Below are 27,297 nucleotides of genomic sequence, written 5' to 3'. Positions count from 1 at the left end.
TCTACTTGGAATAACATGGAGACCGCTTTCATATACGGATTTAATTGAAACAAAAATCTTAACAAGGGAGTAAGAAGGGGTATAATCTGTTTCCTCGTTTCCAGCATACACCATAGCTTATGCAATCCCACTTGCCTATTCAAACATAAACACGTATTTAACCTAAGAAAGTCAATATTCGACGAACAAGTACAATTGATACATACCATTAAAGCTGATTTATTGCATTCTCTCTGGTGACCAAAGCAGAGCGACCCTCTGGAATATAAGAATTATGTATGCATTGGTATTTTAGATAAGTGACTTTCTAATGACGGTATAGTGTACTTCACCCAATAAGCCTGTTGACCAAGTGACTTAAACTGAACATGTAACAATCATCCAAAGTAACCAAACTTATGTTGGGTCAGCAACAGTTGTGTCAGATCTGCTGAATATAGAGCTGTCACAGTTTGGTAGTAAGCTGCGCTTTCTGGTGCTATGTCCGTTCAAAGCACTGTAATTTGCAATTTGTATTCTAAAAGATATTTATAAAAAAGATTTATTATTAACAACTGCGAACGTTTCATTGATCGCACAAGGAATTAGTATCATCATGTTCAACTTAAAACAAATAAATATTAATATATAGCTTAGCAACTGGCTGCAGGCAATCCCGATATATCATATCCCGACTTACTAAAAGTTTGAAACACCATATCACATCAGGAATGTGATCAATATGTGAATTGAAAACATTATCTACAAAATAAGAGACATACAAGAATGAAATATATATGACGCCTACATTACCTGATGTAAATAACTGATATTTCTTGCTCCCTTTGCCTCGTAAGATCGCCGAGAGCTTTTATTTATTTAAATAGTCAAGAGGCTGAGATTTGGAAAAAGTTCCATCTCAAAAGGTGCGATTAATATTTTGCTATTCTTACACAGGGCAAGGCAAACAGTTTAATTTACGCAATAATTATCCTACCCACGTTGTAATTGTCTATTTGCATAAGACATTTCGTACATTGACCAACCACTGTTTCAGAAGAGGAAAACCGTTCCAAAATTCATTTATTATGGATCAGTCTTCATGGCAGACGAGACTTGGGACCCATGGAACTTAAAGATCACTTAACTCAAGATTTTGTCTTTAATGTTACTAACAACCACGTGACAATATTTGCTTGCACCTTCGGCGTCAAGTACGTTCACTGGATAGCGATTGCCAACAAAATTCTCTACATTCCCAATCAACAAGAATAAGAAATTATTGCAGGACGCACACCACTCTACACTGTATTCGATATCCTTGTTCAATAATAGCTAGATGTATTCTACAGTTTTAATATTAGAACGGAATGCCCATGTATATATATATATATATATATATATATATATATATATATATATATATATATATATATATATATATATATATATATATATATATATATATATATATATATATATATATATATCCAGGTATACTGTTTAGACTGAACGGCTCTAGTCCTACGTCCGGTTTGGTAGAGATGTCCGTTGGTGGCCAATGGGGTACTGTATGTGACGATTCTTTTAATAACAGTGCGGCGCAAGTTCTGTGCAAATCTCTCGGATTACCCTAGTAAGTGATTTACCTAGCAGTTCATCCCATAACTATCTTTAATTAGACACAACGAAAAGTAATGATAATAACATCTGCAAATATTAAATTCATGTTCTATATTATTAAACCTAAAATATTAGCAGCTAAATGTTATTAGATTTATTCAAGAGGAAAAAAATTAATGTGTTACAAATTGTGGATGTTGCGGTTTTGCATTTTTCTCCTTAAATATATTAATATGAGCAATTCAAGTAATACAGTCTTGCTTCTTTCATGATGTCATTTTAAAACTTACATTAATTAATTCACAAGTACATATGTGTAATAATGCTTGGGATTTACAAAACCATAAGCTGATTAAGTTGTGATAATTTGTCACATTTTTTTATTCCGTCTTATCTTTCTGTTTTAATTTAGATTAAATTCAACATGGAACTTTTGATGGCATATACAGAAACACTGATTATTTCTTATTATATATGAGCCATATATATATATATATATATATATATATATATATATATATATATATATATATATATATATATATATATATATATATATATATATTCTCTATTAACGTTGATCTGCTGGTAACGAGATGACTTGAAAAAATATAATGATGTTTTGGATTATCTTATAAGAGATCAGTAACAAATCTATGAAATGAATTATGCACGATTTGCAAAAAAAAGATGAGCTTTGATTCTTTTCATTACCAAGTATGAGTTTGACGTATTAGTGTATACATTTGGCGAAACGAAGGTCTCTTTACATAAGATGTGGTAGTCAAATAATGATTGTCCAGAAAGTAACGATGAAATTAATGATAGTACACATCACTGTGGAAACATTTATTATCAAACTCGGGTTCAAGATCAATAATTAGATTATTATGTCATTTTCAAAGTCAACATTCCTATTATAAAGTTAAAGTGAACCCTTGTTCCTGTTAAGCCATTACGGGCTTTTAATGCAGAACTAAAGACATATGTATGGATAAGAAATTCTCCTAACACAAAGCTAGCTTGGACTTTTTTTGCCTCAGAATCTATTGTGCCAATAATACACAAAGTGACTATATATCTAAGCGATAGCTGTACATTGAATTGCTATTTCATTTTAAAATTGAATCTATTGAGGCTGATTTAGAAGGATAGAATCTACAAAATGTTTTTTAGTAAAGGGAATTATATGAAAATATATTTGAGAGATACGTTGAGTTGTGATTATAAAAGTGGAATAATTGTTAACCTTGAATAATGTCATATTATTTAATATGATAATTGAATGAAGATTGACTTTGGCAGAATAACCCTTTCTCTCTCATTCTTGCGATCGATTTTGTATGTATGCAAAAACAAAATAGCTGAAACTGAATATAAATTGTTATTTAAAGATTGGATACTCTGCTTCAGAACGTGTATAGGGTTGAATGTGGAGTACTCTAAATGGATACATTAACGTTGAATAAAGATTATTTTTGAAGACAGCTCTGAGATTCAGAATGTGATTATTAGCTAAAATATAAACCTCTGTTCCAATCCATAAGGCCGTTCAAACGTTATTAGGAGGAAACCGGATTCGTGCTAAATATTCAAACTCCTAAGGCGAAAAGGGGCCATATCATTACAGGTAATATATTATATCCTTTCCAAGGAATATAGCATTGGAACAACACTAATATACCAACTGTCGTCCTATGACTTAAGGGATATTTAATATCAAAAAAGTACTACACATACAAAATATGTATTTTATAACCTTAATCTGCCGCCTAATCTTGGAATGGTTTGGTTTGGTTTGTGGTTTTAATGCACAGCAACATATTTAGCCGTTAGGTGTTGATGGAGTTGGGGAATACTGCCTTGCCGAATAGCACATCATAGTACAAGATTGTTGCTGATCCGATGAAAGGGATCTAATCGAACACATTTTGGTCGTGGGTCTAGAATGCTAACCGAAAATTAATATTTAGGAAGAATATAATTTTGAATTGTACATTTCACTACCTCGTATATTATATGCATACATAATTGATACACATAATCAGTAACGTTTTACTGCTGAGCAAATTCAAATTCAATATTTTAACTCCGACAGTCAAGATGCAATAGCCATACTCAGCTCTGGTCTAGGTCACGGAGTAGGGCCAATTTGGCTTGATGACGTCGCATGCAATGGAACGGAGGTCTCTCTGACGAAATGCCAGAATAGCTTTCTGGGACGGCACAACTGTGATCACGATCACGACGTTGGGGTTGTATGTAAAAGTAAGTCCTTTCATGAAATTGCGGTTACAGAGCATGCATGTACAGAGCAGTTATACGTGGTATAGCTATGTGTAAAACGCATTAATTATGCTGCCAGATGCAGCATACACACACACACACACACACACACACACAAACCCAGACACACACACAATATATATATATATATATATATATATATATATATATATATATATATATATATATATATATATATATATATATATATATATATATATATATATATATATATATATATATATATATATATATTTATTTATTTATTTATTTATATATACCTCATCTATTAAAAATAGCATGACATTTATGGTGCTGGTATAAATCAAATTGATATACCAATAATATTTGTATATCAAAATGTGATCATCCCATGGCGCAATAATATGAATATATAAACAATCTTTCAACTGCAGGACTATAGATGATGATTTTGCTACTCATTTATTATAAATAAATGTCATATGAAAATAACCATAACAATATTAATAGTCTCTGTTTTCTAAATGAAATTAATATGTTATACAATTTCATCCGAATCTTTGTTTTTCATCTCAATAACTCCTCTCGCGCATAAGGGGAAAAAAGCAAAAATCTGTTGTGTGAGAGAAAACCATGCGGCTGGACGAAAACATTGAAACTGAAATTGTACCAAGTAACCTGCAGTAGACTGGTTCGTCGTAATGATATATCTACGCTTTCCTTGTGATATATCTACAGTGTTCATACTAGTAATGATACATCGTTGCAATTGCTAGTCGGCGCTAGGTCTACGTGTTAAATGTGTCAGTTACGAGCCTACGAGGCACACATACTGTAGCGTATATAATGCATTGTTATTAAATATAAAAGTGTCCAAATGGTCGCTCCTATCCCCCTCCATCCTCTATCTCTTTGTCTTTCTCTCACTCTCTCTGGATTATCGTATTTTGATGAAAAAATTAGCGGTGAGGATTTTTGGTTGTGTCATACGACGATGCCACTAGACCTATAGATGATGGTAAAGTTTAGTCAAACCGTCCAAAGAAGAGAGAGAGAGAGAGAGAGAGAGAGAGAGAGAGAGACATAAACAGAGAGAGAGATAGAGAGAGAGAGTAGAGGAGAGAGGAGAGGAGACAGAGCAGTGGCGTCACTAGGGTGTGCGGATCGTGGTGACACCAAAATATTTTTAATTTTTGTGCAGGAAGTAGGTCCATGTTGACACTGGGTGACACCAACCCTAGTGAGGCCACTACGACAAAGAGAGATAAAGAAAGAGAGAGAGAGATAGAGAGAGAGAGAAAGAGACAACTTTTTAATTTTTAGAAATGTTCATTAAAGCGGAACAACGCCTTAGATGAACTGTTAACTGTCAATATATTAAAATATTTTAAGTACCTCTTGGTGGTTCGTCATTTCGCTTAGTTGTTATTCCACGCTAATTTATGTATGCCAGTAAGTGAATTGCTGACAGTTCAGTTACAAGTAGCTAACCGTGTTTTTTTGTGCACTCGTTTCTTCATAAAAACCCCACATCTCATGTTTAAATCATAAGTGTGACTTATACTGATATAATAAATGTAAATAATCTATAAACTCAAAAAGGAAACAACGTATATATTTGCATATGTGATTGTGAACAAGATAAATCGTATAAATATAGTTTGCAGCGGGCAAATGCGCAACGATGTGAGTTCATTTACTCTGTCAATACATATGTATATGTATAATGCATTAATACACCCCCATATATATATATATATATATATATATATATATATATATATATATATATATATATATATATATATATATATATATATATACGTTTGTGTGTGTGTGTGTTAATGTGTTTGTGTACGTTATGTATGATGTCTAGTAAAATACCTAACCATAGCACATAAATTAAGAAGATATCATGTAAAATTTTCTGCTCCCAAAAACATCGCCTCTCTTCTGTCTTTATATAGCTTAGCAATAATACTCGATCACTGATCATATGCGCTTTTGCCGACAGATGACAAAATGTTGCCTGGAAAAGTGGAGGCAAGGTTGATTGGTCCTGAAGGACCTTGGGCCGGAATTGTAGAGATCAAGTACTCTGGAGTTTGGGGCACAATTTGCGATGATTCATTTGGCGTAGAAGAAGCCGGTGTCATTTGCCGGATGCTGGGATACACAGCGTGAGTATACAACAATATTGCATCTAGCAAATTTTGCTGGTGTATTCAATCGAGTTTCATCTTTGGAGCTCAAGAATTACGACATATGTTTTAAAACATAATGTGTTAGATCTGGAATCTAGATTCTGGACATCTTTGTAAACACTCGTACATATGGAGGTCCAAATCATATGTCAAGAACGAATAATAATGAGAATTCGTCGATAGATTTTTACTAGTTCCATAAAGAGACGCACGTAGAAACCGAGAACATTCTTCGGATCCAAACAGTTAGACTAACAAGGTACCAGATTCAGACTTTCACAACATCAATACCACGTAGTGCCATGTCATATACTAGCGCTATAACCATCCCATCCATCGTTAACGTTTCAACTCCTACTACGCCTAATATCACCGAAATCAAGACAAAACAGTGGGCAGAATATTTATTTAGCGTATCGACTAGATGTAAACAATACAGACGTTTTTAAGCGCCATAAGATTAAATGTCAAGTGTTTTAATGAGCAAGAACTTAAGCAAACATATAAAGTGTTGAATAATGTCGAGCAAGAGAATCATATCCTGAGAGACGCGACAATTAATTTGTAACATCACAATAAACATGGGTAAAACGGAAACAGCAGCAGAAATTGAGAACCTGGAGATAAACGTATACTATTTTAGGATAACTGACACACACAGACTATATTTGATTCCATTTATTAAAAAGTTAAAATGAAAAACAAGAGCATCAGCAACCTATATTGTGATTCAGCATTCCAAAATTGACTTAGTTTACTAAAAGACAAATTGTGAAAAGTGTATAACAGAGATACAAATAATAAAAGTCATAAGTGAATGATTCAAACATAAGGGCTATTAGGGACAAAAATGCTTATTCTTGAGAATAGGAAGCTAGAAATGATGATATACTGATTAATGAGATGACCTTTTATGATTAGTTGTCGAATACAAATTAATCATATGAGAACAAATTATAGGTGATACAAATAAAGATCAATTAGTTAAAAATAAATTAATCTCTTCAGCTGAAATACACAAATGACTAAACAATTTTAATCTTATAAGTCAATTGATGATAACGGTATCATTAAAAAATGTAAAGTTTGAAATTCACGTGTTATTCCTGAATCAAATCTGAACTAAAGGGTTGTTTAAACCTGTAAATAACAATAAAGAAAATAAATCATCATACCAAGGATTTGTTTGCTTCTTAACGGACTGGTCTCAATAAAGTATTAAGACGATCTTCTTTCAATTAAGTATTGTGCGAACCTTGCATAATGAATTGGGATCGCTTGAAAAAGGCAGCAACTAAGAAATACTTACATATCAAAATAATTTTACCAAAATCTAATGAACTGTGCTCTTTTACAATTTGCGTATTAAGAAAACTTTCTGAAATCGTTGATCATATTTTAGAGAAATCTCCTTGATTTCGGATCATGCATGTTAATATGATGTGAATTTCGTTCCTTTTATTTTGTTATAAATAATAAAGTGACCAATTATCTTATATTTTAATATTTTAATAGATGAAATCATTTATAGTTTAGTTTTCTATGTATGTCCGTCTGTCTCCTTCAAATATTTAAAACAGGGAAATAACGTTTCAAATCAATTCATACATACAATGGGACTCCTTAGGATGCTCACATGTCCGATTTCGTAAGGACAGGTCATCTCTGAAAGTCACCATGATGGGAATAACAAATTCTAGTTTGGAAACAGATTCATCCAAAATTAGTACACATGTATTTTAGTTTTATCAATATGTGCATTCTTGGACGTGCTCAGTTAAACTCAGAAACCATGTTCTTTATTATTCCGCATATAAATTAGCATGGCTCTGTGTTATGGCGTAGTTTTATTTACTATTGTTTGTTTATTTGCCTATGTTTTAACGAAAATTAATAATATTAACAACGGGGAGTTTCTAGTAAGTTGCAGATAACATTGTATTTGTTCTCATTCCAGTAGAGTATTGGTAATGATATTGGTGTTTGTCGTACTGAAATCGCAAATAGTTTACAACAATGTAATTCTGTAGTTTTATAACCGATGTATGCGAATGCTAAACAAGATGATGCATTTTTATCTCATCAGTCATGGCAACCTGGTTGAAATAATGATTTATATTTCTTTTCAATGTGTTATTGACGTAAGAAACGCCAGTGTCATTTGTCAGATTATCCGATATATGACGTGAGTATAGTAACCTCTCCATGTTCCTCAAGGATACATTTTTTAAATGGCTAAAAATGCATATTTTGAAAATAAATACAATGCTTTATATTTACTTTTAAAATGTTCATGCTGAATGTCTTTATTTTTTAGTGATTTTCCTTGTTTCGTGGTATGTCCGTTTGATTTAATTTTGACATGTCACGATGGAATATCTTATCTCAAAAATTGTAAATATAATGATAAATAGCTTTACACCTGATATAATTACATTCATTAAACACTTGTACTTTATAATAAATATAGAATACTTGATCACACTTATCACCTCATTATTTTATGAAATTATATAATTCAACCTGAAACTTAACTGCCTGTGAATTTCAATGTTGTTTTCGGAACTTCTTTTGCCTGTAATCACCAATTGTTCGTATCAGCTTCGGAAGATTCAGGTTCACAATCACAAATAATTCAGTTAAGTCGCAAATGGTGAATCACGAAAATGATTTTTCTAAGGCCAGTTCTAACAATTATGTTGTGCTCAAGTGTCATTATGGTTTCAGCGTGCAGTCATTGAATTGGCCTTAGGTCATCAGACGTGAAGTGCGATTATTGGTTATAGTTTTTTATTCTTGAAATAATCAGATCAGGTGATAGGATATCGTGTTGATTCTGTACTCATCATGTTCTTTCTTATTTTAGAAATCACTTTAATGTATACTAATATAAAAAACCTCAAAGCTTTAAACAGACTAATATTGTTCGGGATTTATTTTTCAGAAACGCGACGGTTATCACTGACATTGTATCTAATCGTACTGGACTAATCTGGCTTAATGATGTTAATTGCACTGGGGCAGAGACAAATATTGCAGACTGTAGGCATACAGTCTTTGGTCAGAATAACTGTAGCCATACTGACGATGCTGCCGTTACATGTCTCGGTATGTAACCGAAAATAATATAAAACTCTGATTTAAATAAACCTTCACCAAGATTATGATGATGATTTTATTACTACTACTACTACTACAACTACTAATACTACTACTACTAATAATAATGGGAAGAACACGATAATGAAGTAGTAAAAGTACCAAAAATAATTCTTTCTTTATAAAAGCTATCAGCAACGATTGATAAGATATACCCCATTTACCCGCTTACTTGATTTTTTTTTGTAAAGAAACAATTAACATAAAGCAAAACCGTGAGATGTCATACCATTCAAAATTTCCAATGTCAAGATCAAGAAATAAAAAGGAAAACAAAATCATCAAAGTCTATAGACAATATATATAAAACCAATTAAAGTCATCTAGTTGAAAGGCATTGTACCCTGCTTTCTGTTTCTGATTGATCGTACAATTCGTTAAGTAGAAAATGCAGATTGATTGCCTATAATATTACACATGTCATATATGACTAAATCACTCTGCTACAAGTTCATGACAGTTTAAATTATATAATTTCAGCAAATATTCGAAGCAAGAACGAAACATTATCTTATAAATGCAGAGACGGCACATATGCACAAACGAATAACAGTTAAATAGATATATGCATACTTAATAATACCCCTCAAATATGTAAATATGTATGTAGATGCGACAGATGGGTGAAGTACAAATCAGTTCAGTATCTGGGATTTCCGAATTATGTTTACTTCATATCATTTTTTATTAATACTTCGAATCGTCATCTTCGTTTTACATAGCATCGATTGCATCTATTTTATAGATGGAGTAACGCCTAACAAAGTTAGACTGGTAAATGGTACAGACGCTCAGAGCGGTCGAGTTGAAGTTTATATTCATGGCGTTTGGGGCACAGTCTGCGACGATGAGTTCACACAAACTGATGCCACGGTTGTTTGTCGTCAGCTTGGGTTTCCTACGTAAAATTATTTTGAAGATTATGCAATTATTAAGTCTCTCTCTCTCTCTCTCTCTCTCTCTCTCTCTCTCTCTCTCTCTCTCTATATATATATATATATATATATATATATATATATATATATATATATATATATATATATAATGTTTGTGTGTGCTTCTGTTACAATCGTATTGTGTGTGATAATACATTAAGCAAAATACATACCACCATGACAGTGAAAAATATAAAGTTTTCAAGAAAGAAAATTGCAATCGTTTGTTTTATTTGTTGTACAATGTTATCCAACAGTTTGCCAAGCAAAGTGTTTTTATATATAATTTTTAAATTGCTAATACTATGCAGCAGTTTGTATTAGGATCCTAGGGAACTAAATAGAGCACAAACCTTTAAATATTAAAGTCTCCTTTAGCTTGTGAGGTCCTCGCACAACAGATAAAATAAGAAATGACACAGTCGTATCTTCAAACTACCACCATCTCCTAATCGATTTTTTTTATACATGTTCCCACATTCCACAAGAAAGTTGTGAGGACACATGCCCAAATAGGCCATAGTATACACTACTTAACTTAGAATATTGACATATGACTGCCAAAAAGGTGAAGGTAACAGCACGTAATAATTTTGGCAAGAAAAGCGATTAAACTTGTAATTACTCTGTATATACAAATTTTAAAAACGTATTCATTTAAAGCGTACCATGACTATTAGTAATTTAAAAAGCAAAAGTCGTACATTTAGATCATAGTAGAGCATGATGATTGGGGATTTAGGCACATGCATTTTTAATAAATCCATGAAGTAAGTATTAAAATCTATGTAGTGTAGAATGTGACCTTTCATGGAACAACAATAGATGTTCCAGATAAGTAAAATACAGATGTATGAATGCCAACACGTGTTGAAACAGCCTCCATTCGTGTCAGTAACCATTTCAAGTTTTATGTATACAATTTCATTGCGTACCTTGATAGTGTAAAGAGCTACCGAGTAGGTCATTTTGATCCTTATAACTCTTCGAAGATGTTATTGCTTATCCATTCATGCTAAATTGGGGGTGAATTGGTAGGCGAGGGTGTGTCAGAAAGCATAAACTAACGCTACACAACCGGACCAAATTTCGTTTTAGTTAAACAGATGTCATCATGCCCTGAAACAACTAAAATCTGGACACTTAGTAGAGCTGTCTGGTCATACTCCACCCATAAATCTCTCTACCAAGTCTTTAGGTCTGACTTACTTCGTTGTGTTGTTAATATTTTTGGTTTCTTTCGCCAGATATCATCAATCGTAGATATTAATAAAGTAGAGAACATATTTAAAGTTAACTGATTCATAAGGTTTCCACATTAATTTAATTTGATTTATTGTTTTACAACTTTTGTAATCAAAGTGTGTTCAAGTGTTGAAAAACTTTTTTATTCAGTCCTATTAAAATGCTTACCCAGGCAACCACATAGCATATAAAAAAAATATTGTATTGTCCAAGTCGTGTGACATAATTTAATATCAGCAACTTGTAACTTTGGAGGGACTTGTTCTTTTTTTTAGACCCAATCAGACGTGCAGGGTAGATAACAAGCAACAAATGAATGACGATGAAAATGAAACTAGCCTTTTAAACCACGTTAAGATTTTCTCATTCTTCACCTAAATAAAACAGTATCAGCAATGCAAGTATTAAATTCATATAGCAGGTACGAAACTATGTATCACTCGATACAGTATTGTCTCATTGCATGTAAAGGACATATGCAAGGCTGCATAACCGGAGCTGAGACGCATATATTCGATTTGCAATTTTCGTTTGGTTGATGTCACCACATCACTTCTATGTTTCTTTGTACTTTCAAGGATGGATAGTTGCAATTAACTCCTATTGGGATTCCACATCTTCATCAGAAACTTCAAAAACTCCAGAACACGGGATGCTAGGATAATTTTCAGAGTTCGAAGAAAACACCCCGCACTGTTCTTCAGCCTTCACTGCATACCCGTTTGATTCAGAATAAAACAACACTTATGTTCACTATAGTACATCGTTGACTGCCACATGTATCATATTTATATACAAAGACGCAAACACACACACACACATGTATGTATATATATATATATATATATATATATATATATATATATATATATATATATATATATATATATATATATATGACAAATAAGTCATATGGGTTTTCAAATGAGTGGCAAGGTCCCTGGTGTGCATCGAAATGGGCTTTTCTTGATACTTTCTCAGTTCGTTATTATTTGTTGGTAAGATTCCTGTTTATTTCTTGGGGCTAGAACCATGAATGTAAGTATGACCATTACCTGTAACGGCTACGTCAATCGCACTAATTCATAGTCACAAATGTATATATTTTACAATAAATTTCAAATGAATTGTTTTAAGTAAGGTAAACAAAAGTTTGTCTAACGATATGTTACGTCTGTTACAGAGGTGGCGCAACTGCATTAGGAAATGCTCAGTTTGGTCAAGGAAGCGGACCTATACTTCTTGACGATGTTGACTGCAAAGGGACGGAATCAACACTGGCTGCATGTATTTACAAAACAACCAGCAACTGCCATCATTCCGAGGATGTGGGAGTTCGATGTAACACAAGTAGTGTGGCGAGCATTGATATTTGACCATTTTGTTACAAACCTAATATACGGCCATTCGATTTTTACTTTGTTTCTTTCGGGGTATCCTTTAATTAATGTACACCAGTAGTTTTTAAATTTACTAGATTTGTATTGAAGGCAACTAATATATGTCTGTCTGTCTATCTGTCTCTCTCTTTCTCTTTATATATATATATATATATATATATATATGTTTTATCCTTATATACATAGGTGAAGCTTATTGTTAATAAATCTATTCAACATGGAAGTTAGCAGCATAGTGAAAGGCCTTAAGCAAATATATGAAATGTCGTCGACTTTTGACGAGTTATAGTATGCAAACTATGGTACGTCGGCTAGTGATAAGTACACCATTGAATGTCGAGTACAAATACGATTAAACTAAGCTTAGAAATGAGCTCCAGAAATGCGGGTTCAAATTCATTAAACCTGCAAGTGTCGTATGGTCTTACCCTGTTTAAGCATAATTCATGACGTCGCAAAACTCAATCTTGACGGTTATCTTCTGCTGCTTGTTGATGATATTTGTCAGGCTTATTTTTGACCCTTAAATAACCTTTCATCCGCATATTAGATACCCTGCGCGAAAGGCCAAAGTGCCCTTGATTTAATACATTTGTGTATTGAATTTCGAAATACCACTGAAAGGGTGACTGACCGTCACGCTATTTTTTTCATCGAACCTATACGTCGGACTCATATTTAGCACCATTTCAGCATCAAACTCACTTAGTGGAACCCTAATTAACACATTTCCAACTCCAGTACTTGAAAAGTACAGTCATCATCGCTACCTACAGGCAGTATTTGCCGAACGAAATCGGAATGAACCACTCATGGAATCAGACATTTTCGATTTTCTCGTTAGCCTGTATTTTAAACACGCATTTGTTAAGCTTCCATCAAGGAAGGTTCAAACAAAGCCATCATACTGCTTATTCATGGGTGCCATGTGCCAATCAAACTGAGTTTTTCAACGAGTTTTGGTATGCTTAAAAACCAAATGTGTAAAGTTGCCTAACCTAAAACAGATGTCAAGAAAAGAACGGTTAAAGAAAAACTGGATACTTCGCCGAGGAAATTTTCATATTACAGGGCTTTCAACAAATTTGGTGGAGTTCTCGCGCATTTCTGTTCACCAAGTGCGCAAATTCATAAACATTTTTCGCAATTCAATTAATGGCATACCCTGGCAACATCTTTATCTGAGTACTTCACATATCAAATAATGACTTTTGCGTTTCTTAAGCCAACATTTGTATTTGTCACGCAGGGAATAAGCTGCATTAATTTCTGATTTGTGATTATTGTTGTATCTGGACCGTAACAAGCAGTAGCCAATGATAATTCAATATAACAATTAACGATGCGACACACGGGCAGTGTAGCTTTCAAATCAACCAAGCAGTTCAACCTAGTAACTTCGCGTGTAAATGATGAGTAAATTACTTTATTATTCATGTGGAACACGTTTGAATCGTATAGTATATGCTGAACAGGCTGCTGGGTTAAGAAAATAAACAAAGAAAGAAGGTCGGCGAACATGTCACTTTGTATTAATTTATAGACGGCGAACGAGTGCTCTCAATAGTCTTTTTCAGTTTTACTAATACAAAATAGTGCATATTACTGCAGATGCTGTCTCAGAGGGATTCTAATTTTGAAGAATAATAAGGCAAGCTAATAACAAATATTCATCATAAGTACTTCTTCATGACTAGTGAACACAATACTATCTTGCATAAGGTAGATATCGATTATATCGACTGTATGTCTCTTGCATCGATATGTGTATCGTTACAGCAAAAATATCGATGCATCGTTTCCTCGCTATATATATCATTATAAAATCGCCCATGGCGAAGCGGACAGATTACAACGCTGCCTACTGCATAAAAGACTGGACTGTCTTTAATGCCAGTGGCTGGAGCATAACAATACTATTACAGTTACATAATTATTTTTATGACGGATCCACATTTCAAAAAGGGAATTGAAATTTGAAAATGAAATTATCCATAGATCTTCCCAATTCAGAAGACTGTTCAGTTTTGCAATCAAAGGAATTGTGCACGACGAATGAAAACTGCACGTTAATTCGAATCGCAATCATTCCTTGTGGTGTGATGGAGGGATTCTATATAATTTAAATAAATGACAGGAACAAATATGAGAGGAATGTGTCCTGTATGTGTACTAATATTTAATTCCAATTTGAAATATTGAAAGGTACATTGAAGACAGCGTTGCTTGTCGTTGCTAAAATGTAGAAAGGAAGCAGCGGGTCATTTGTAGACACTGTTGTGATAATTCACATACGATTATTTGGGGTTGTAGATCGCCTTATGTCCATCTCAGACTTTAACTCATTTTTCAGCTGCTAATACAGTAAGCATGGTGCGATTGGTAGGAGGAATGGGAGGCTGGGAAGGAAAATTGGAAATTATGCACAATGGTGTCTGGGGTACAGTCTGTGACGACTCGTTTACCATCATGGCTGCCAAGGTTGTCTGTAGGATGTTACACCTGCCAACGTTAGTTACAAATACTTACTCAGCTTTATATTTGCTTAATCACGTAATCCTCTAGGTTTTCATTATAAAACTAGGCCACCTATGATGTCACCACAAATAATTTGTTCTCTGATCGACTCGTTTCATTCCCTTTTGATATATATTATCATTATTGCTTGCTTGCTTCCTGTGTGTTTAGTCTTCTGAAATACTTTTGGTAAGGTCCAACTCGCACCACAGACTGGAAAGATCATGTCCTAGATCGATGTATTTGAAATAATCCATTGTATTTAACAGCCATTAATGTAATACTGCACGTTTCTGGAAAGACAATTCTTCCCAGCTGATTGTTATTTTGAAGACCTAAATCGTGACATATCATCAGTATAATTAAAATGGCTAGCATGTGAAAGAGTATGAAGAGGAAACGGAGACAAAAACATAAAGTACCTGTCGCATAAAACGGCCAGAAACGGCACAAAATGGTATGCAGAAAGGATTGTTAAAATACAGAATGGACCTATAAATGATGTGCATGTACACACATAATATATATATATATATATATATATATATATATATATATATATATATATATATATATATATATATATATATATATATATATATATATATATATATATATATATATATATATATATATATATTGGATGTAAAGTTTCCTCGTCTTTTCTGGAATGCCACTTGATATTTTACTCTCAATGCATTTTCTCAGATTTAATATGCATTTTATTTTGCTGTGGAGTTCACAATTGTCGAACTAAACATGCAAATGACCGTGTGGATAATACTATCTGCTTTCAAGTTACGGTTAAGGTAGATATCATGTGTCTGTATATGACACATTTGTCACTTCAGACTGATTTTGGATATTTTTATTTTTAGTGACAGAGCTGAGATCGTTAACTCAAATCAATTTAACACTGTCAGCACCTCTTCATTACGGATTTGGTTAGATGACGTCATATGTGTTGGAATTGAATCCAGTATTGGCGATTGCAGTCATAGAACCTGGGGAGATAACAATTGCTATCATAGAGAGGATGTTGCCATCAGATGTGGAGGTGGGTTCCGATATTTGTACATGGCAATGTCCGTTCCAGCAAAATCAGCACTCGGACCAATCATTACTAACTGAGTAGGGTACCATACTATACGTGTATGTGAGTGCGCGTGTATTGAAAGGATCTGGTGTGTGTAACACTATGTACTGTTCCTAATGCATCTAGACCCGGGTCACTAGACACAACATTAGTGTATTAAAAGTTTTCTTCATTCTTAGAGACCTTAACTGGTGATTTTAAATACTGCTTGGATTCTATATTTGCAATTAAATAAATTAAATCTTATTAGGATGAAAACTATCCGATGCATCTTAAACACGAAATTTTTAATTAGGGTATTTTTTAGAGATACCCCGCTTGAGGGATACTAATTTTGCAAAAACACCGCAAAAAGGCACATTCTGATAGATCCGAAAGTTTGCGTTAGCCTCATGCGAGGAAAACGTCTGCCCAGGATATTGTAATGTGCATAATATAGCTTTCATTACACAATCGTTAAGGTTTTGTGTTCTGAAAATGTGTCCTTAATTTGATCTATGTACGCGTGATATGCTTTTAAGGTATGTAGTGTGCAATTATTGCATCTCACCGTGCCATTTGAGCATATTCACGCATTTTGGTGGCTCTCATCAGTTTCGTATTTTGTATAGTGTTAGAAATTTAAAGGAACTGTATTTTACGGATTTCCTCAGTGATTATGCTGGCTGTTTGTAGAAGGCATTGCATATCATAAGTATTGTTCAAAGAAGCTTTAATTCCCTTCATGTTGGTGTATGATTGATGGCTGCAGTATGGCTTACAGGTAGGTCTTATTTCGCATGTTCACCTCGTTAGAGAAACTGCTAGCTTTTGTTGGTCATTTTCAATTCCGGAATTTGAGAGGCATATTGTACAAAATAGCAGATAACTTTTTACACTTTATAGATTTGGTAAATCATTCATTGCTCCTTCAGAAGCTGGTATTTTCTAGTCTGGTAATGTTCATTTTCTTGGTTTTAATAACTGCTAAAGAGAGTGCATTTTATAATAATTCTACAAGTACAATATCCAAGGAATTTCCTCCACAGTACATGAAAGTAACATAGATCTGTAACAATATTCTCTCCATAGTGCATGTTGCACATTTAATTACCTTCAACTTACACTCATCACTCCCTCGTATGTTTATAATATCTATAGAGCGATCGCTTTTGGTGCACTTATCATGAATCACTTCCTATGTTCTAATTTAATTTATCAAATTACAAGAAATGCATCATTTTGGTAGAAACGGTAAATCATAGTTGTTGAGTTTGAAACTTTACACGGGCATTAACAAACATTAGCCGAGGTAGAAACGTTATAACCAGTTATATCCAATTATACTTTCAGGTCATATAATGTCGTAAAAATTACAGTTTGCCGTTTTAAAGGTATTTGCAAACAAAGGACTTTGTAGCCTATACTTCATTTCGTACATAAAATAGTATGTAATACACATCAGCGGAACCATTCGACCAATCGACGCATATTGGTTTAACCATACAAATAACTTGAAGTATGATTAAACCCACTAGTCTTGGAAAGTCTTATTGCAGCGGTAGTTTTTAAATCAATATGATAACTATATAAATATGTTTTAAAAATGGGACTTGGCTTTCCGTGATGTTGAGATACATTTCAGTTCTTATTATATTACTGTATTACATGTGTGTAAAAATAATCCCATATTAGAAGCGCAAAAAGGATATCGATAATTATAGGTGACAAACTGTCATTAAAACATTCTGGGGCTAATTGTTTGCATATGATTCAGAGCAAATGCGTGCAAGCGCTTTCGCCCTACCGCTGGTACAGTGTACAAGGTACAGCGCGAAGTTCGGTTTTATAAGTGACCACTTTCTTTAAAACATTATATTTATTTTTCTCTTCTTCTTTAGGCCCAATCACATTCGCCCCGGTACGACTGGTTGGGGGAGCGGTACCGTATGAAGGACTTGTGGAGGTGTATCATAATGGGCAATGGGGGACGGTGTGTGATGATTATGTAGACATTAATTTTGCTAAGGTCGTTTGCAGAGAGATAGGATACCCAAGGTTTGGAGCTTTTCTTTCCTTTTCCTTCTTTAACTGTGTCTGCCTTATTGAGTCTCTTCGCTGAGAGTGTTATTGGGTGCAAAAGCCAAGACTCACCTAATACACCTTCCAGGAGCTCATTATTATCTGACTTATATACATTTACATGCATTCATTTCTGCGACTATTCTTTTGAAGGATTATATTCAAGTTATCGCTGTCGTATGGATGTGCCGTGTTTCTTTCTTTCCAGTTTAAAACACAGAACCAAACGAAACAAAACTATTTATCTTCCAATAACTGAAGCAAAAATGAATGCTATTTAAAAAGCTGAATGTTAGACTCATTAGATTTGCTTTTCCCTTTAGTCTCACTGTTACCAACAAATTTGTATTGAAATATATTAGCTTGCATAATACGATCTTTAAACAATATTGGTATATTATGAATACATTAAATGGGTTCTTGTCAGTTATACTGAAACTTCGAAGTAAAAATATAAGGTTTTCAAATATAGTAAAATAATTTAATGCAATACATTTGTTTCAGTCGTCGTGCTATTACGGTTTTTAGATCATATGCTGCTCAGTTACACCTTTAAAGGAATGGAGATAAAAACTTGAGGAGAATAATCGCAATTTTAAATAGGAACAAACTGACTTGCTTACTTCTCTTTGACGAGATAACGCCAGAGTTCTCTCCAGTTAAGGCATTTAAATAAGCAGCAGTTTTAGGCTGTGCGTGACAGTGCATGTACATATTATATTACCATTATTTGTTACATTTGAATTCATACTTATAACAAAACTCTGAAAATATTTATCCAAAGTGCATCAGCAACTTTTACAAGGAATATAGTTGGTTTTCTGTATTAGACAACACGACGTCTCACTCACTCATCAGACTATACTTGTACATATGTTGCAAGAAATGGCATGTGAATCAAAACGTCAGGCTCCTGTCACTAAGAAATAACCCGTAGCCCTACCAAACGGTTAAAATTTGCTATTTTGACATTTGTGGAAAACTTAACCCAGCTTATCATATTATGCTACTCCCATCTCAGTGTCAATGTACTCCCCCTCCGATTACTCATTCGAGTACACAACGTAGATAGGTGAAAGGTTCGTAGAATAGTGCTTGAAATGAAAGCTGTTCAGAAATCGTGAGCAATTTAATTCAGTCATATAGTAAAAATCACATGCTCTATCTAAAAATCTAAATGTTGTGAAAAATATGTATGCACTATATCCTCCAAATGAACAATTGGACAAATATTTCACATATGAAAGGTGCATAAAGATTTGGAAGGTGCACATGATATTCGGTGTACTTTTCTCGTCAGTTGATGGAAATGAAAGCTGGTCAGAAATCGTGAGCGACTTCGTTCAGTGATATAGTAAAAGTTGAACACGTGCAGGTGTATATAAAATAAATTTATAGAATCACATGCTCCATCTAAAAATCTAAATATTGTGAAAATATTTATGCACCATCTCCTGGAAATGAACATTAGACAAATATTTCCCCCCAAAAAACGTCCATTTAAGATAAGATTCGGCAGGTCAAAAGTATCTCCGCCTTACATGTTGTCGTGACCTGGTTATTTATGGATTTTTTTCTTCAAATAACGTTAAGATGTGTTAGCGATAGTTAAAGCGTATCGTCGAATAAAATATATACAAATAGGTTTTCATTTTCAATTTGCTTTCGTAAAATATTTAACTGGTACTTTACTTCAATGTGTTTCTGAAAATAGGAAACGAGCTAATTAAAATTTCAAAAAATAATATTGCACAAAATACTTGATGATAGTGTAAGATGTGAAATCGTATGACAAAATGGACAATACTTTTCTGTTTGGAACGTGTATTTGTGCTTTCAGTGAAATTTGATAAATCATTCCGACAACAGTATATATGTATTGGACTTTGTGAGATGAAAATGTTGAATTGTGAATTCGAGAGAGTTGTGACTTGAGTGGGTGCTCATACGGAAACGAATTGCATTATAAAATGATTACATGTGAAGTAGGAAAATGGTCAGTTTATGAAACATGTATAGTATCTTCCCATCTTCTAGAGAAAATCTCGTTATAGCATACAACAGAAAATGTACCATTCAATGTGTACTATAGGGTATATTTGTTTCCGTTTCAGGTGTCCTATTACATTAAAAAAAACTAATAAGTTTAATTATGACAATTCAAAATTGTGCCACAATTTCACAGATCTATGTTAATTTCTGGAATGGAGTTTTTTAAAAATGTACGATTTTATTTCACCTTTTATTTGGCTTAAACTAGCTCTTCGCCAGCTATAAAACCTAGCGGATCTTTTAGAAACGGAACAGGACCGATATGGCTCGATGATGTACTTTGTAATGGCACCGAGGCCGCACTAGATGAGTGTAAACACAAATCCTGGGGACAGAGCAATTGTATTCATAACGAAGATGTTGCTGTTATGTGTCGAGGTACCTCGTGCAAAATATTGCTTTTCATTTTCTCCAAAACTCATTCACATCAGTTTAGCATCATACGACCGGATACTTGTTTAACCTTTATTTATCCCTCCCTCCGCGTGTACGTTATCACGTGTACTCTTAAATTTATTAACGAAATTTAATATACATGTATTCCATATTAAACAGCTGAATGTGGGTATACTTTTTGTTCCGTCCCTTAGGGTCCCTGCAAGTGACCATCAAGCCCAGATCATAAACTCCCATGAATATTTATATTTGTAATATTTGCTTGAAAAACATTCCTACATGCAGTCATTAGCAGCATTACATCTTGATATACATTGGCAGTTTGTGTTATGACCTATCTAAGCAGCATTTAATCTATGTGTTTGTAGCACATCTTCTTTCCCTTGGATGCATTAAAACTATTTTAGATTCGTCTGGTTCTCAACACACTATTTGATATTTATTATTTTATATTCGTTGGCTTTAATTTTGTAATAAATACGATTTGCTACATATACCCAACTATGTTCATGATACCTTTTCTAACAAAGAAATATTTTTTTCGTCAATTGTTATAATATTTTATTTAAATTTATTAAGGTTGTATTAGTCACAAGCAAATATCAATTAAGTGTCTCTAGTATTTCTAGTTTTCTTCGGCTTTCGATACTTTAAAATTCGGCTAATAAATACAATTTTCTTTCATTAATAAATCAAAATGAAATTTACTAATGTAACGTTTAGCACCATCATACAAGTTTGGAACATGGCTTCAGAACAGAAGTCTGGATGGAGTTCTCGCTTAAAAAGCACAATTGTAAGTTGAATAGCACAGGAGTTTGTTGAAATATTAATAAACAAATGAAATACAAAGGGTAGTCAATACTAAGTGGTATTATGCCAACGGCTACATTGACAGGGTGTAATATACATATGTTTAGAGTAATTAATAATTGTCTTGTACATACTTTAAGTCTGTGAGTTATCTCCGTAGAGAACGTTTCTTGTTCCCCAATGGACAACGTGAAATCAGTTACCAATCTTTTAATGGAGACAAAAGAGTTTGTTGATAATGTCTTAGAAATACATCTAGTAACTGTTAGAAAGTCTATCCAAAATATATTCTCAACCACTCGTTTCTTAACACAGATCATGGTGGGGTGGAATGTTACCATTGTGATGGTGTTAGAGATCCCTCCAATTGCCGGGACACGATCTTCTGCAGTTCATATGAGGTAAGGATTGTAACCAAATACAAGTAGGTATAGAAAAAAAAGAAGGCGCCGTTGGATCATTTCCATCACCGAGGCATCATAAATACTGGCTAATATGTTTGGTCAACATTTCATTTCAGACAAATATCTTGAATATCCCAAAATAGCAATAATTTTCAAATCATGATATATCCATAATTTCTAAAGTTCTGATGTATCACAATGATGTTTCTGGAATGTATTTGAGAGGTTCATAAAAAATCCCCACTAATGTGTTAATAACTTCAATGATCACTTTGTAATGCCAGTGAATGCTATAAACAAATAATTCCTTTCAAACTGTATATGAACAGAGCTGTACACGATTTCTCACGCTGATCTTTAAACCAGAACTACTAATTTGTTTGCCAGGCCTCTATTAATGCCATCCTGATTTGAAATATGACGGAAACGAACCGTCCGGAACATTCATGGAAAACTCCACTAACTGATACTCAAGGTTAGACCATGAACTAAAAGTCTAATAAATATTTTGTTTGACATTTGCATAAGGCGAAACATCAGGTACCTACCAACTCTATTCATAAGCCTCACGCACGGACAAAGGTAAAAAACAATAAATTAAATATACATAATAGTGTCCTTTTCGGAAGCTTGTTTACCAAGGAATACCTAATTATACAACGTGTACTTGTAACCTCCAGAGTTTTACGTCGACGTGATGTGAACTTGTGATTTTAAACAGGAGAACTACTTAAGTTTCAACAATATTTTAAATTCCAGAATGATACAAGATTGAAACTATTACGGCATCGTTAGCTCTAAGTGACCATAAATATCGAACACTGAAAAAATATATTTTTTATTAGCTTTAAATCTTTCCCCGGAAACTTTTAAGTGTGTAAGACTATATTTCTTTGCAATATATTTCGATTACTTTAGTAGGCAGATAATATCTTCTTTCCTACGTGTAAACAGAGCCGGTGAGAATGCGTCCACCTCAACATCACATCCGAATGGTATTTGGTATTAGGCAGCGATATATGGGTGAAACTTTGGTCGTAATCTAAGTAATGAAACACACGATTGTTTCAAATGATAACTAACAGCAGCTTAGTAACGCTTAAAGTTTGATGGATGCTGGGTGCGATTAGCACCCATGCATTGCTTTTTTTCAGTGTATTTGGAGATTTGTTGTAATGATGCATAAAAAGAACATTTGTATATTTCTTAGAAAATTTACATACTACCCAATATATCGAATCTAATTTCCAAAATGATTTATAAAGATTTAAAAGTGACCAAAACACCATGACAAAAATAATCAATTTAAACTAAGATTGTCGTCGAGAAACAATCCCGTGCGATGTAAGGGCCAGTACCAACGACCCAAACAGTCTATATATTAATCATCTGAAGTCACAAAACGTGTTAGTATACTACTTGTATTGTGCCTAGCGAACCAATATGTCCTATCCATCTTAATGTATGTATTAATAGGTATCCAGTATTGCCGACTCTTAATATAGACATATGACACGCTGATAGTTGGCACTTAATGTTGAGGCTTGTGAGAGGTAGCATAACATGAGCCATACGCTATATTCTATCCAACCAAAATGTAATCGAAATCAAACGTACTGAAAACATAAGGTTTTGCCTTATTCCTTTGAAGTATAAATGACTAAAAACAAATGAAAAATATGACAAACCACTTCACGAATTTTACATTGCTAGCAAATTCTGAAGTTTTTCAAACACGGATTAAAAACAATTGTAGCATGATAAAAAACGACTTATTTAACGAATACCTATTACTAAATTCATCTCCTTGTGATGCGTTTCCTAAAACCGCATTTCATTATTTCTCTAAGCGTAATAGCTGCGTATTATGTCACAGGAAATTAATTGTTTTAGTTATTACTCACTGTATAAGTGATTATCTTTACTTGTTTGATATAATATAAACTGCTGTACATTTAAGCTGTGTATGATTATATTTATAAAAGAAAATGATATCCTTAATGTTGATTTTAACATATATAGGATGTTCTGAACATATTGCTACTTTATGTTTATTCCTCCCTTTCTAAATATCACCTGTTATTGTTAATTACTTTATATGGGTAAGATGTGGGAGTAGCTTTCTCACGCTTTCGAACTTGTAGCCAAATCAATAATGTTTCACCAATACTCAATAAAGTGTTTTAACTCATCTAGTGTACAGAATCGTTACACGGGCTGATACGAAATTCTTCATGTATACATCACTGATGAGCAAACGAGATGGATAATGCGACAGACGATCGATTACGGTCTAGGCATGTGATCATATAAGAATTAATAGACACTATTACTTGTATAATAAAACAATGAAAAACTCAACCAATTATCCATGTCTCAACTACTATACGTTATTATCTTCAGTTTTTATTTCTTGATAGGCTTGTCAAATCTCCATGTACGAGAACAATCATCAGATCTTGTACAGCCAGTCCTGTCAGAGTAAACTCGTAAGTACTATAATTTCTAACTTCAACCATGTATTAATATGAGAAACTGTTCAATCTAGACATAGATAGTTTACCTGGGCATAAAATGGCAGAGCTTTCTGTATTGTTTTATCTTGTAACCTGAAGAAAAACAAGATCATGAAACACTTTAATGGATAAAAATTAATTACACTTTCCTGAGTTTATGACACTATATATATATATATATATATATATATATATATATATATATATATATATATATATATATATATATATATATATATATATATATATAGTCTAGTGTAATGTTATACCATGTTATTAAAAGGAATCAGAGATTCTCGTTGCATTTATGACATTGTGACCGATATCAGTACAAATTATATATATATTCAAACATTTAATAACTTTATCAGGCTTGCGATGCTTTGAAATCTATACCAAGCATCATTGGCAGAAAGCGAGCTACAGGCTTGAAGACCACATGCTGTGACGTTGCGTTGTGCAATAACGCCACCGTAGGTGTTCATGGGAGACAAGGATAGGACGGTGCACCAGGTTGCAATTCTTGGAAAGATTCTGACGCTATAGTCTTTTGTCTTCTTCTATCCCATCACCCTCCTTAACTTTATTTTATGGGGAATCACAAGCGTCATATCGGACTATGGTTTCGTTACGCTTTCTGGAAACTTTTATGTGTGGTCAATACAAACATAACCTGTTGATTGTATGACCTATATTCTACTAATATATTGTCTCAAGAAGAAATGCAAGAAGTTACATTAGTTGAATTTAGTTTTATGTCAGCACATTATTTACTGTAGTTTGTTATATATCAGGCAATGCCACGTGTTGCGGGGCTATTAACCTGAAAGTACAATGGAAATAATGTAAGTTAGAATGCACATGACGCCATATTATTTCCAGGAAGACCATGATATTAAGGAACTGGAACCTATTTTCCAATGTTAAACCATGGTATAACGAAATATACTGAAACGATGCACTGTATTTCTAAACACAAACACAATGACCATTTCAAAGCCAATAAGATTGTGCAAAACAATACTTTATTAGCCTGTACCTGTCCTATCAAAATAGAAGTATATAACCCTCTGGCTAACAGGCAAAAGAGATGTATTCATTTTCGTCAAAGGGATTATCGTGTATGGACAATACTGTATTATATTAGTTTTATTAATTGTAGTGCATTTGCATTATTGCCGCAAAGGCATGAAAATAAACGTTTTTCTCCCATTTAAATACAAGCGATACGTCTACTCTGCAATCAAAGTTTTATAGCAAGGTCATGCGTTAAATGGCTGAGGCATATGGGCTCTTAAGATGAGGATTATATAAAGTATCCACTCAAAACCAATCAAAAGTGACTTTTCATCCACAATCCAAAATGTTAACCTAAAGATAAGATCTAAAGATTACTTGGTCGATTACTTTCTTAACGTGACAAGAAGGCTTCAGTAGTAAGCAATCTTAAGGCATCTTCTTTTTCACTTTTGCATTGAGTAAGTAGTAATTTTGTTTGTTCCATATCTAAATTCGTTAAACTCATTTTAACATTCTTACTGTTTGTTACAGGTGGAAGATAACGACATGTGATCAAGAACCAGAACTCTATAAAGACAGTGTAGTGTTCGAAACAAATGCAATGAAGTTTTATAAAGTATTAAGTAGGTGCAATTTACACACATTTACTTTCTGCATCAGTATCAAGATCAACTATCAGCATTTATAAATATATGATTAAATTATATGTTATAATTAAATGAGGCTAACTGGCTGTAATATGATTATAACATAATTACAACGTCAATAAAATTAACATTTGAAATCATCAAATCGTCAATATTTTGTTATTTAAATTAATCAATTATGTAATTTGCAACCAAGCACTAATAATACCAATTAACATATGCGATACTTTACACTGTAGAATGTATTGGTGAAGAATATGAGCAGATGTTATGATAATTTGCACCGACGAAGCCTTCGCATGACTTGTCACATATGCTAACTCGATACACAACACTCATCGTATATTTAACCCTTTACTTATATACACGCATTTGAGATCCGACCACTGGTAAATATATTGCAAGTTAAACAATATTTTCTTCCAGATATTTTGACAATGCGGGCACCATTTGTATGCTGTTTTATCTGTACACGTTCAGTCAGATAGATAACTAAATATACAGAAATTCCCCATTCATTTTTTCATGTACACGCCAGTGATCGAATGGCCGAGCTTTAACTGGTAGCTCGCAAGCCATTAATTTTTGTAGTGCTCTACTTCATTTTTTCTAATCACCTTTCGATCTTAAACCCAAAGTGTTTCCTTTATTTTTTATATTATTTGATATTGCTGTTTTGGGTTTAGCGCCATTTTCTACAGATGACAGGCTTTGCATTGCATGTATTATAACAGGTAGAGGAGGACGCCAGGAAAAAGAACCGCTAAGAACAACCTGCTCATAGGAAGCTTCTGGCAAGCTTTCTCACATACTCAACCTGGCCGCGCCAAAACACATATACGATGCAATCGTTTGATTAACTTATGATAAAAATGAGCTCAACATTTTTGATACCGCTGTCAGTGATCACTTTGCTAATTAACTCATCGATTCGTCTTTCATTATCAATGTCTGGTGTCAAT

The 27,297-nt window shown here is 33.4% G+C and overlaps 1 protein-coding gene across 1 annotated transcript in view; it reads left to right on the top strand.

The window, feature by feature from the left end:
* LOC149790735 (scavenger receptor cysteine-rich domain-containing protein DMBT1-like) overlaps positions 1-26,384 on the top strand; it is a 90,425-nt gene extending 64,041 nt beyond the window's left edge. Inside the window, exons 17-30 of the mRNA XM_089973258.1 lie at positions 1,474-1,615; positions 3,701-3,870; positions 5,885-6,050; positions 9,019-9,182; positions 9,979-10,135; positions 12,597-12,763; positions 15,167-15,323; positions 16,209-16,387; positions 18,307-18,463; positions 20,748-20,917; positions 22,064-22,149; positions 24,573-24,641; positions 25,040-25,181; positions 26,220-26,384. Of these exons, the coding sequence (XP_089829384.1) occupies positions 1,474-1,615; positions 3,701-3,870; positions 5,885-6,050; positions 9,019-9,182; positions 9,979-10,135; positions 12,597-12,763; positions 15,167-15,323; positions 16,209-16,387; positions 18,307-18,463; positions 20,748-20,917; positions 22,064-22,149; positions 24,573-24,641; positions 25,040-25,168 (1,913 nt within the window). The 3' untranslated portion in view covers positions 25,169-25,181; positions 26,220-26,384. The remainder of the gene's footprint in view (positions 1-1,473; positions 1,616-3,700; positions 3,871-5,884; positions 6,051-9,018; positions 9,183-9,978; positions 10,136-12,596; positions 12,764-15,166; positions 15,324-16,208; positions 16,388-18,306; positions 18,464-20,747; positions 20,918-22,063; positions 22,150-24,572; positions 24,642-25,039; positions 25,182-26,219) is intronic.
* Positions 26,385-27,297: the final 913 nt, after the last annotated feature.

This window comes from Sinohyriopsis cumingii, chromosome 10 (genome assembly GCF_028554795.1).
Source record: "Sinohyriopsis cumingii isolate HCF-2022 chromosome 10, ASM2855479v2, whole genome shotgun sequence".
NCBI classification, from domain to species: domain Eukaryota; kingdom Metazoa; phylum Mollusca; class Bivalvia; order Unionida; family Unionidae; genus Sinohyriopsis; species Sinohyriopsis cumingii.
Note: the sequence above shows the minus strand (reverse complement) of the source record. Positions and strands in the feature narration are given on the sequence as shown.